The sequence below is a fragment of the Kogia breviceps genome, chromosome 2 (assembly GCF_026419965.1).
Source record: "Kogia breviceps isolate mKogBre1 chromosome 2, mKogBre1 haplotype 1, whole genome shotgun sequence".
NCBI classification, from domain to species: domain Eukaryota; kingdom Metazoa; phylum Chordata; class Mammalia; order Artiodactyla; family Physeteridae; genus Kogia; species Kogia breviceps.
Window position 1 is genome coordinate 25066542 of NC_081311.1, and position 12127 is coordinate 25078668.

The 12127-nt window shown below is 40.1% G+C and overlaps 1 protein-coding gene across 1 annotated transcript in view; it reads left to right on the forward strand.

Moving 5' to 3' along the window:
* Positions 1-12127, forward strand: part of CFAP43 (cilia and flagella associated protein 43) — a 105459-nt gene that overhangs the window by 37316 nt on the left and 56016 nt on the right. The window contains exons 10-13 of the mRNA XM_059054358.2: positions 1777-1857; positions 6403-6551; positions 8126-8229; positions 11819-11959. Of these exons, the coding sequence (XP_058910341.1) occupies positions 1777-1857; positions 6403-6551; positions 8126-8229; positions 11819-11959 (475 nt within the window). The remainder of the gene's footprint in view (positions 1-1776; positions 1858-6402; positions 6552-8125; positions 8230-11818; positions 11960-12127) is intronic.

Below are 12127 nucleotides of genomic sequence, written 5' to 3' on the forward strand. Positions count from 1 at the left end.
CAATGGCACAGTGTCTAGAAATATAGTCAACTGACCTTTCACAAATATGCAACAGCAATTTAATTGAGAAAGCATAGTTTTTTTCAACAAATGGTGCAGGAGGAAATGGACATTCACATGCCAAAAAAAAAAAATCTAGTCACAGATCTTACACCCTTCACAAAAAATTAACTCAAAATGGATTGTAGACCTAAATGTAAAATACGAAACTATAAAACTCCTAGGAGATAACAAAGGAGAAAAATCTAAGTGACCTTGGGTTTGGTAATGACTTTCTAGACACACACCAAAAATGCAATCCATGAAAGAAAAAATTGATAAGCTGGACTTCATCAAAATTAAAGACTTGTGCTCTACAAAAGAAACTGTTAAGAGAAAGAAAAAACAAAGCACAGGCTGGAAGAAAAATCTTTGCAAAACATGTATCTGATAAAATACTGATATCCAAAATATACAGAGAACTATTAAAACTCAACAATAAAATAAACAACCCCATTGAAAAATGGGAAAAAAAATCTGAATAAACACCTTAACACAGAAGATATACAGGTAGCAAATAAGAATGATGAAAAGATGTTCAACATTTTTTGTCATTAGAGAATTGCAAATTAAAGCAATGCTACACACCTATTAGAATGTCTAAAATCCGAAACACTGACAATACAAAGTGCCAGTGAGGATATGGAGCAACAGAAACCCTCATTCACTACTGAGGCAAAATGGTACAGCCACTTTGGAAGACAGTTGGCAGTTTCTACAAAATTAAACATACTCTTACCATATGATTCAGCAATTGGGCTTCTTAGTGTTTACCCACATTAGTTGAAATCTTATGCCCACACTAAAATCTGCACGTGAATGCTTATAGCATCTTTATTTATAATTGCCAAAACTTGGAAGCAATCAGGATGTCCTTCAATAAGAGAATGAATAAACAAACTGTGGTACATCCGTACAATGGAATATTATTCAGTTATGTGAAAGAAGGCAATCTGAGAAAGCTGTATGGTTCCCTCTGTAAGACATTCTGGACAAGGCACAGTTGTGGAGACACTAAAAACAATCAGTGGTTGCCAGAGGTTCAGTGGGGAGGGAGGGAGGGATGAAGAGGTGAAGCATAGAGGATTTTTAGGGCAGTGAAACTATTCTGTATGATACTGTGATGATGGTTACATGTCATCGTACGTTTGTCAAAACCCAGAGAATGTATAACACAAAGAGTAAACCCTAATGTAAACTATGGCTTTAGTCCATAACACTGTATCAATATTGGCTCATCAATTCTAACAAATATACCACAATAGTGCAAGATGTTAGTAACAGGGAAAATTGTATGGATATTGGGAAGGGCAGGGAGGGAAGTGCAACTCGACTCTCTGCTCAAATTTTCTGTAATCCTAAAATTGCTCTTAAAAGCAAAGTCTATTAACTTTTTAAAATACCAATTGTGATTTTCTATTTCTAGGCTTATTCACTAGGAAATACATTGAATTTCCAAGTAACTTATTTCAATTATGTTACACAGAAAAAAAAAAACTTTATTTCACTTTTGTAATCCTAATTAGTTATTATGTGTTACTTAAATTGCATTAAAGGTAATAGTTAATATTTGTTCAAATCAGAAGTATTGATGTTGAAATTGTAATTTTAATCCACATAAATAAAATGAAATTTTATACTAAATCATCAAATTGACATACTAGAAAGGAATTTAGAACATACTGCCATAGCAAAGTCTTGTTTTCCATTTGAGTTTTCTTTTTCTTTCTTTTACAGACTCTCACACAGTCAGGAGAAGTTTGTGTTTGGGGTATAGAGGATGGTGCTTGTGTCAGCAGGATTTATCTGAATATCCCAGTAAGTGTGCCTTATACATGAATTTAAAAATATATATATTGAATTCTACTCCAACCTACTTTTTCATATTCACATGTCAATAATCTGTGGAAATACTAATTACAGAGGCCTTATTGCATTTTTACCTTATATATTAGAGTAATTCTTGTGTATAAAGTATATTCCACAGCCCAGAGGGTGGAACATAAGGTACTCTATTGGTGTATGGGAAAGAACAAGATTTTCTGTGGTGGCAGTTATTCCTGAAACCCTAATGACTTATATCTCACTCAGGCTGTAAGTTCATTGTGGATTGACAGGCTCTCTGCTCCACACGGCCTTTCAGGGAACAAAGTCGACAGAGGCTCCACCAGCTAATAGCTCCTCAGTGCCATGGTATGGGAAGAGTGCTGGAAGGTCTTGAATTAGCAATTAAGTGCTTTTACTAAAAACTGAAACATCTCCTTGGCCATGACTAGATAAATGGCCCCATCTAACCTCAAGAGGATCGGTTAGAAATGAAAGAAAGGGACTTCCCTGGTGGCGCAGTGGATAAGAATCTGCCTGCCAATGCCGGGGGACATGGGTTCAAACCCTAGTCTGGGAAGATCCCACGTGCCGCGGAGCAACTAAGCCCACGAGCCACAACTGCTGAGCCCGCGTGCCACAACTACTGGAGCCCACGTGACACAACTACTGAAGCCCGCGTGCCTAGAGCCCATGCTCCACAACAAGAGAAGCCACCACAATGAGAAGCTCGCGCACTGCAATGAACAGTAGCCCCCCTCACCGAAACTAGAGAAAGCACGCGTGCAGCAGCAAAGACCCAGTGGAGCCAAAAATAAAATAAATTATTTTATTTAAATAAATTCAAACCAACAAACAAATGAAAAGTACCACTCTAACCAGCTTGAGCCAAAAATTTTAAAGTGGGGGTTATTGACTCAATCAACTATAAAGTATAGAGTGTGTCTGGGCTCAGCTGTGGCTTGATCTAGCAACTCAAACGATATTATCAAGGATCTTGTTTTCCTCTCTGTCTGTATAATATGTCTTTAGTTTCATCTTAGGCTTCATTTAGTGGTACCCAAATGCCACAGGTACCAATGTCACATCAGATCATCAAGGAAGAAAGCCTCCTACAGTGGGAAGAGGAAGAGAAAAGAAGTTTCTCCTTTTCAGAAGGCTTAGTAAATACCTCCTAATGTCTTAATAATAACCCTGAACTAATCACTGTAGACAGGAGGATGAGAAATGCTAACTGACTTAAAATCAGCCATGGAAATGGGAGTCAGATCTGTTCCACTCAACCCTGAAAATAGGGGAGAGATGGTTTCTCAATGGATATTCAAGAAATTTTCCAGAAGGAAGGTGTATTGATGCTGGGTGGCAAACCACAATTCCTTACCTAAACCTAACCCTAACCTACCATAAAGTGATACCATTCTTTCCACCATGTTCATGGTGCATTTTACATAAAATAATATTTTTTAAAATACAGAAAGGCCAAGAAACAGTGGTAATGCTATTTTTTCTTAAATTATCATTTTCTGTATTACACAGTTCTAGATGAGATATGGATCTTGGTAGTAGGAAGAGAAGTTACAATCCTTCTCTGTTATAAATTAAAATCTAAGTTATAATACAAGATGAAGCATCATACCTCACATAAGAGGATTACAAATGCAAAAGGATGCAAGAGGATTACAAGATGCGTAAAATTCAGTGAGATAAAAAACTCATCCTAAAAAGTAAAGATAAAAATTCTTACCTGGAAGAATATGTATAGACTCCATAATCTATGTGACAAGGTTCATATGTATTCATTTCTGTTAGAATTACTAGAACTAGGAAAATCTTAAAGCTCATCTGATCACACCTTTTATAGATGAGAGACATACAGATGTTTAACAACCCACCCAAGGGTCTGTATAATCAGGACTTACCTTGCACTTCCTGGCTAAGGAGGGATATAGGTACCACCGAAAGGCCCTCTTTCTGCTTCAGATATCTTCCCTTCCTCTGATCAGAGGGGAGGGATTCGGATGACTGTCACAGTGAATTAGACAACCCTTCACTGAGCTCCAAACCAGGCATTGTACACTCACGTAGTTCAGCTCTTATTGGGGAGAGTCAGTGGTTTCTCCTTACTGGAGGATACTGCTGCCCCATGGGGAAATGATAAGTGGATTGACCCAGCAGTGCTGAGGCCAGATCTCCCTGCCTGTGCGGGGGACTGTGTTCCCCATGAACGTTTTAGGCAGTGGTCCTTAGAGAACCCTGCTCAGCATCATGATGGCAGGATGCCTGAACACTACTAGCTTCCCCTGCTGGTGCCTGGTAGGGTAACTAAGACCCCTCCAAATATTGCTGTACGTATTTAGCCTAGTCCATGATAGCCCTGGAATGGAGGGTAATTTCAACTGATTATTTTGAGGAAACACAGACACACAGACACACACACGTACACATACACACTGAGATCTCCCATAAAGGCTTTTAGCTAAAAAAAACAAACCCTCACCACTTCGTTTCCAGTTTCATACCGAGATACCACTAAAGACTCAAACTGGTTAAGGCTTGGAAAATTCACTTTAAAAAATAAAATGAAAACCTGCTCAATGGGGAAACTGTGCGTTCTAATGGGGCAGGACACCTGAGTTTTCCTCTGAGCTTTGTTACAAGCTATGGGAACCTGGGGCAAATTGCTACGTTTTTCTTTGCCTCTGTTTTCTGGTCTGCAAAACAATGATCTCTTTAAGATCTTTTCTATTTTTTTTTTTTTTTTTTTTTTTGTGGTATGCGGGCCTCTCACTGCTGTGGCCTCTCCCGTTGCGGAGCACAGGCCCCGGACGCGCAGGCCCAGCGGCCATGGCTCACGGGCCTAGTCGCTCCGCGGCACGTGGGATCTTCCCGGACCAGGGCACGAACCCGTGACCCCTGCATCGGCAGGCGGATTCTCAACCACTGCGCCACCAGGGAAGCCCGATCTTTTCTATTTTTAACATTCCATTATTTTATTCAAAACAAACTACATAATGTAATTATGTTACCAACCCTTTTGAGTTGGGCCCCAGTAGGGGTCCTCTTCTCTGGTGTGTTGCCTGTGCCAATTGATTGAGACTGAGTTTGGTTCCGAAACAAGGGAAAGTTTTATTCTTTGATCAGAGAATGGAGAGGTGGGAGCTCTCACTCTAGAGCACAGGTTTTTGGGACAGGGGGTGGGTGGGGATGCCCTATATGGTTCTCCTCATTGTGGGGACGGGGTCGGGGGGGCGTTGGAGCTCTCGCGGGGCTAGTGCAGCTGTGCTGCTCTGGCTTCACATCCAGTTCTGTGTGCGGTGTCTCTGCGCACTGCCTGCCACTGCTGCTATCTTGAATTGAGGTGTCATTGGCAGCAGCACTTCTCCACACGGCCTCAGAGTCGAGGTGTCACTTTCCTGGTCTGAAGTGCTGGGTGCAAGACTGCTGCACACAGCACCCTATGAGCAAGTGAAACTAGATGAAGCACAAAAGAAGAGGTTAGACCTTATCACCTAGGTTCCATCTTATTTTTCCCGGGAAACCCAGTGGGCTTTGTCAGTGACAACTATAGAGGAATGAATCTGATTCCTTAAGTATCATGACAAAAAATTTATTCTCTTAGACATCATCTTCTGTAAATGATCGCGACATAAGCAGGAATCTGTGATGCATTTCTTTGGTGACAGGCCACATGGTCCAGTGATATATTGTGTTGGCCAAAAAGTTCTGTAACATCTTATGGAAAAACCCAAACAAACTTTTTGGCCAACTCAATAGTTATTTTCTTAAGTCTTCCTCAGTTATGCCAGCATCTCAGGATCTACCATTATCCAGCAGTTGAATGCTGATTTTTAAAAATCGCTAACATTCTATAAAGATGTCCAAAAGATGCTAGGAATATATTTAAAATTTCTTATTTTCTTTTTCATTATTATCAGGTATAATCATTTCACAATCATTTAAAGATAAAAATGAAGCCATGGTTTAAAGTTCAAGCAGTTTCCTTATATTTTTATCATTCTAATTTTAGGATAAAAGAGTATGATGTACAGATTGCTGTGACTTCTTATGCTGTCGATTAGCTGAAGAATGTTGAGTGTATAATTTGTAATACCACACAACACTTGCCACTCTTCTTGTTCTGCAGGCTTTTCAAATAAACTGTAGAATTCTTATGTGAGGGAGAGCAGGTTTCATTTTCTGGCACAGTGAAGTTGAGCACCTGGGGGGTTATTTTATTTTATTTTATTTTATATTGAAGTGTAATTGATTTACAATACTGTGTTATTTTCAGGTGTACAGCATAGTGATTCAGTATTTTTGCAGGTTATACTCCATTATAGGTTATTACAAGATAGCAGGTATAATTCCCTGTGCTCTACAGTATACCCTTGTTGCTTATCTGTTTTATGTATAATAGTTTGTGTCTGTTAATCCCATACCCCTAATTTGTCCCTCCCTCCTTGTCTCTTCCCTTTGGTAACCACAAGTTTGTTTTCCATATCTGTGAGTCTGTTTCTGTATGGTATTTATTTTAAACAGGCAACAGTTCTGGCTTGCTCTCCCTCCTCCCTCTCTGCAGCCGTGGGGACCGAGGGTGGCTTTGTCCACTTCCTTGACATCCAGGACGTTGAATCCCCTCACTCAGTTCATAAGGCCTATCTCTCTGAATCACCCGTGCAGCACCTTCTGTAAGTAATGCCTGCTTCTGGCAGCAACTTTGTCAGGCCTCTCTGTTGAGAATTCCAGCGAAGCCCTAATTTCTTTTAATTTTAAGTTTTACATGTGTTGTTTTGAAAATTAATATATTGACTCGGTTCTACCTTCAAGAAGTACAGAGCAGTGTATGGTACAGTTTCCCACGCTTGTCCCTGAATACCCAGTTCTCCTCGCTGGAGGCAGCCTATTACCAATTTCTCATGTCTTTTTTCTGGATATATTTTATTCACAAACAAGCAAAAAAGATAGGTACTTCCTTTTAATTATATGAATACATATCACATTTAGAGTGTGCCAAGCACTCCTGTTGTATTAACTTCATGAGATAGATATTCTTATCATGTCCATTTTAGAGATAAGGAAGATGATGCACAAAGAATTTAAATAATAATTAATATTACACACAAAGTAAATGGCAAGTTTTAGGATTTGAACCGAGGCAGTTGGGCTCCAGAGTCATTGCCTTAGCTCTTACAGGGCAGCAAACCATATACAATGTTCTGCACCTCAATTTTTTTTTTCATTTAAAGGTATGTCTTAGAGAAAGTCTTCTATCTACACATGAAGACCTTCCTCATTCTTTTTTACAGCTACATAGTATTCCATTTTATGGGTATACCATAATTTTTAAAAGATAGTATACTGATGGACATTTAATTGATTTCAAATTTTTTGAAGCAATACTTTTAAGAAGACAGCATAGAGCATTGGATTTCGATTCATGTTATTATTCTTTCTTTTGTTATATCATAATAGAAAGTATTAATAAGAAATGACATTTATGCCCTGCTTTACAGCTTGCGGTGCTGTCACACATTGTGGCTTATTGAGTATGATATTTGCCACACATTCAGAAAAGTATTATGCTTGTTCCTATTTCACAAGTGAGATAATTTAGGTTCAGAGAGGTTAGGGGAAGCATTTGCCCAAGATTAGTCAACTAGTGCCAGGAGGAGCTGGGTTTCCACCATCTGTGTTGTTCCTACAAGCTCTGCTGCCTCTGGCTCAGTGGGGAAGGATCTGTAGTCTCCCTCCATTTACATTCTGCTCCTCTGTACTGTATTTTTTGGTGCTCCTTTTTCAGATCTTTCTCTCTTACCCTAATTTACATTTCCCACTTGTTCCAATTTGATGAAAGGATAGAAACATTTCACTACAATCTTCCTCTTTCTGCTAGGATGGGTACTGAGAGGCATTGGAATGTTCCACTCATCACTAATTTGACAATTGCTTATGTCCACTTGAAATATTAAGAAAGCTTTACTGTCATATTTCATTTACTTATGATGAAATAGTTACCCATTTTTAGTGAATCTTCTTGACCATGTACTTATAAGTTGCAATTGGGAAACAGTATTAGCCTAGAATGTAATGATTACATTTATATATAATCACTTGCCTTTTATAAGGTCTGATAATATTAAAAATCACAAACCATAAGATTAACTGGTTTTGGATGTATCTCCATGCTGTCATTCAATAAATTTGTCTACCATCTTATTAGTGAAACAAGTAGAATCTGATAATCAGATTTCTTCTTTTCTAGGTATGACCAGAGAGGAATGTATCTATTAGTTGGAACATCAGAAGCACACGTCTTTGTTATCAATGCCAAACCCTCAAGCTTATTTCAGATTCTTGGATTCATAGGTATTTACGTAGAATACTTATTAACTTAAAATATTGGTCACTTTATTCCAAAGAATTTAAAGCTGTGAAAATGGGGCTATGGTGAAACAATTACTTGTAGCATGTTTTCTAAAACAGAGACATTTAAATAACTGTTCAAAGTTACTTAAGAGAATTCCCACATCATATTTAGAGGTTTCGGTACATGTACTCGGTACATAGTTGATGGTAAATAAATCTTCTTGAATCAATTAATGAATTAATGAAATGGCTAAATGTTTCGAATGTTACTACAAAGGAACGTTGGGTTGGTTTATCCCTAAAATACTTTTTAAATAACATTTGATCTCTATTTAATTAAGATATCTAAAGAAAGTTTTGTTCCATGCATCTTTAGAGTTTCCTCTTTAAACAAAATGACATCCAGCTTTTGCAGTAATGTGCATCCAAATGCCCAGGTAAACCACAGATTTTGGTAGGTGAGGTAGCACTTAGGTGATAAATAATAAGAACTAATACTTTTATTTCTGGCTTTACATACCAAATATGTATGTATATTTTAAAATCTATGTATTGATTTTTAAAAATTGAGTGCCTGCTAGGTGTAAGATGCTGAACCTAGGCTCTGTGGGAGCATGGAAAGGTCAAGGAGACAATTTAGTGGAAGAGGAATAGCAGAGATCTGTGTAGGCTCAGGGGAAGAAGCAATTAATTCTGCCATGCGTGAAGAAAGGAGTGGAAGTGATGGGGTGGCACAGAGGACTGGGGGAGAGTTTTCCAAAGACTTAAAGTAGTGGAGGATGGGGCTTGTTGGTATTCTAGCTTGGGACAAAAGTTTGAGCAAAGACACTTGGAATGGTAAGAAGTCTGGTGTAACAGGTAAATAAGAGTTTACTAGATGATGATCATGGTGACAAAGTCTGAAAGAAAGTGGAGCATGCTGAACATCATTCCAAGGAGTCTGGACTTTGTTCTGTAGTTAATGACACATCATCAGATGTTTTCAAGATGGGACTGGTGTGATTTGACTTGGTTTTTAGAGGACGACTCTGGCATCACTGTGAAGGCTGGAGCAGAAAGGCAAGAGAATGGAATAAAAAAGACGAGTTAGGAAACTATAATATTATAGTAACTTAGGCAAGAAATGATATTAATCATAACAATAGCCAACATTTATTGAGGGATTCCTTACCATGTGATAGCCAGTATTCTAAGTACTTGGCACGTGTTAATTCATTTAATTCTTACAGACAACTTTTATGAGGTAGAGACTACTGTTATGCCCAATTTAAACATAAGACAATTGAGGTACAATGAGGTTAAGTATTTGTTCAAAGCCATGAAGGTAGGTGGTGGTGGAGCCAGGACTCAGACTCAGGAAGACCGGCTTCAGGGCTTGTGCTCTTATCCACAATGTACGAGCTCATGCAGCAGTCATGGGAAGAGAAAGGAGGGGACAGCTCTGATTGATGGAATTGGTAGGACTTGATAATTGATTATATGTGAACGGGAGTGATCAGCAATGACTCCAAAGTTTCTAACCTGGATGATGGAAGTTTGTGCTGTCATCAATTGAAGTAAAAACTCAGGGAAAAAGAAAGTTATGGAGGTAGAGAGATAGGGTGAGCTGACAAGCTCTGTAGAGTTGAAGCCAATAAACTCTTCATTTGGGAATCCTTACCATAAATTTGGAAATGAAGATCTGTAGTTCAAAGTTTAATGATAGAATTCTGATCTTGAAATCCTGGAAGCTGATGAGATGGTTTAAGACAGAGTTGAGGGCTTCCCTGGTGGCGCAGTGGTTGAGAGTCCGCCTGCCGATGCAGGGGACACAGGTTCGTGCCTCGGTCCAGGAAGATCCCACATGCCGCGGAGCGGCTGGGCCCATGAGCCATGGCTGCTGAGCCTGCGTGTCCGGAGCCTGTGCTTCGCAATGGGAGAGGCCACAACAGTGAGAGGCAGCAAAAAGAAAAAAAAAAAAAGAGTTGAAGCAAATCCAGTTGTTTAATGAGGTCAAACAGGTAACCTAAATATGTAAATTAGATGATATGGAGTGTGGTAGGACCTATGGCTGACCTCAGAATGGGTACCAGTCCTGCCTAAATGTTACATTTTTCAACATATCTGGTCAGTCAGAGTGTGGGATGGGAAAAGCTACCTACTCTGAAGTTGTGAGCAGAGGAAGACAAGGCAGTGAAGAAAAATAAGGATGGGCCAGAGCAAAGAGAGAACTGGGAGTCACCCACTCCAGGAAGATCTTGAAGAAGGAAGGCTATGTGAAGGGGTGGATTGTGGCAGAAGTGTGAGTGGGGTGAGGGCTAGGATGAGGCAGTCAATGTGTGAGCCCAGGGACACCTACTCCTCTGGAACAGAGAGACAAAGAGGTTCAGGAGGGAGTGGAGGTCAGAAAAGGAAGTCAGTAAGTAGAAACTTCTGTTCTTAGAAGTTTGCAGTGGAGAAAAGAGAATTAGTAACTTCTAAAAGAGAATTAGAATTAGCAGGGTTGAAGGAAGGTCCTAATTTGAAGATAGGGGAGTCTTGAGGACTGAATAGGGGAAGCCAAACAAGACACAAGAAAATTAAGAGGTAATTGATAGCACATGGTGTAATAGGATATTGGAGGTGTGGGCTCAAAATTACAGATGGAAGGGGTTACATTTTGTTCCCACAAAAATGTCAAGAAATGAAGCAGGAAGATGAGAACAGAGAGAAAATGTGAGATTCAAGATAAGAAAGTTGAGGTCAAGTTTGTGTCAGATGTTTTCTGTCTTCCTCATTAAGTAAGAGGAAAGGTCATCCAGTGAACACTTGAGGGGAGGAGGGGCTGAGATGGGGCCTGAGAAAGTGGACACATGCTGAACAGTCCCTGGGGAGAGTGGCAGTAGTGAATCTGGAGAGAATCCAAGGTAGGCCCCAAGCACCTTGCAGAGGTCAGATTACCTGGGTTTCTGGAGGACAAACTCACAGGCATGTGTAATCCCACCACACCCGCAAAACCTTGACTACAAATGCAAAGAACACTGATGCCGGAGTTTATTCAGTATCGGGAATGGGCAGATGGCTGGAGTGGACATTCAAGAGGCCAGAGCGGGCTTCCCTGGTGGCGCAGAGGTTGAGAGTCTGCCTGCTGATTCAGGGGACGCGGGTTCGTGCCCCGGTCCGGGAGGATCCCGCATGCCGCGGAGCGGCTGGGCCCGTGGGCCGTGGCCGCTGAGCCTGCGCGTCCGGAGCCTGTGCTCCGCAGCGGGAGAGGCCACGACAGTGAGAGGCCCACGTAGCACCAAAAAAAAAAAAGAGGCCAGAGCGTGCAGGTGTTGCTGAGTGGGGTGGACATGGCAGACTATGGAGGCGTCTCTGGCTGGAAAGAAGCTGAGTCCAACCGAGCTGGATTGAATCTGCCAAGCCAGACATCTAATGTGGAGAAGCCCCCATCTGTTCATCAAAAATGTTTCCATCCCTTATGTTTAAAGGTCACTTAAATATCCAGTAAATAAATTTGTATCTAAAGATTTAGTGAAGGCAGTTCTATAATGTGATATCTTACCTGGGAGTATAAAAGATTCTATAAACTTATCAACTATGACTTGTGTTGATTTCCATTTGCTTTCAGAGGTGGACAAAGGCATTTTACAAATATCCACAGTGTCTCCTTTGGAAACAGATGTAGTAGAAGTGATGGTGCTTTCCCCACTTCCAGAAACAGGAAGAAGCAGGCTGGAAATATTTACTCTGCCTAAAATACTACCACAAGGTAAAGAAAAAAATGAGCAACAAATTCTGTCCTGGGCATCCAGTTGAGTAGCTGCTATAGCTATCCTTCTTTTTTTTTTTTTTTTTCCTGGTGATAGCATTTTTTTTCCTTTTAACATGTGAAGAGTTTAAAATGGCCACCACCTTTTCTGTGTCTTACAAAATGAAA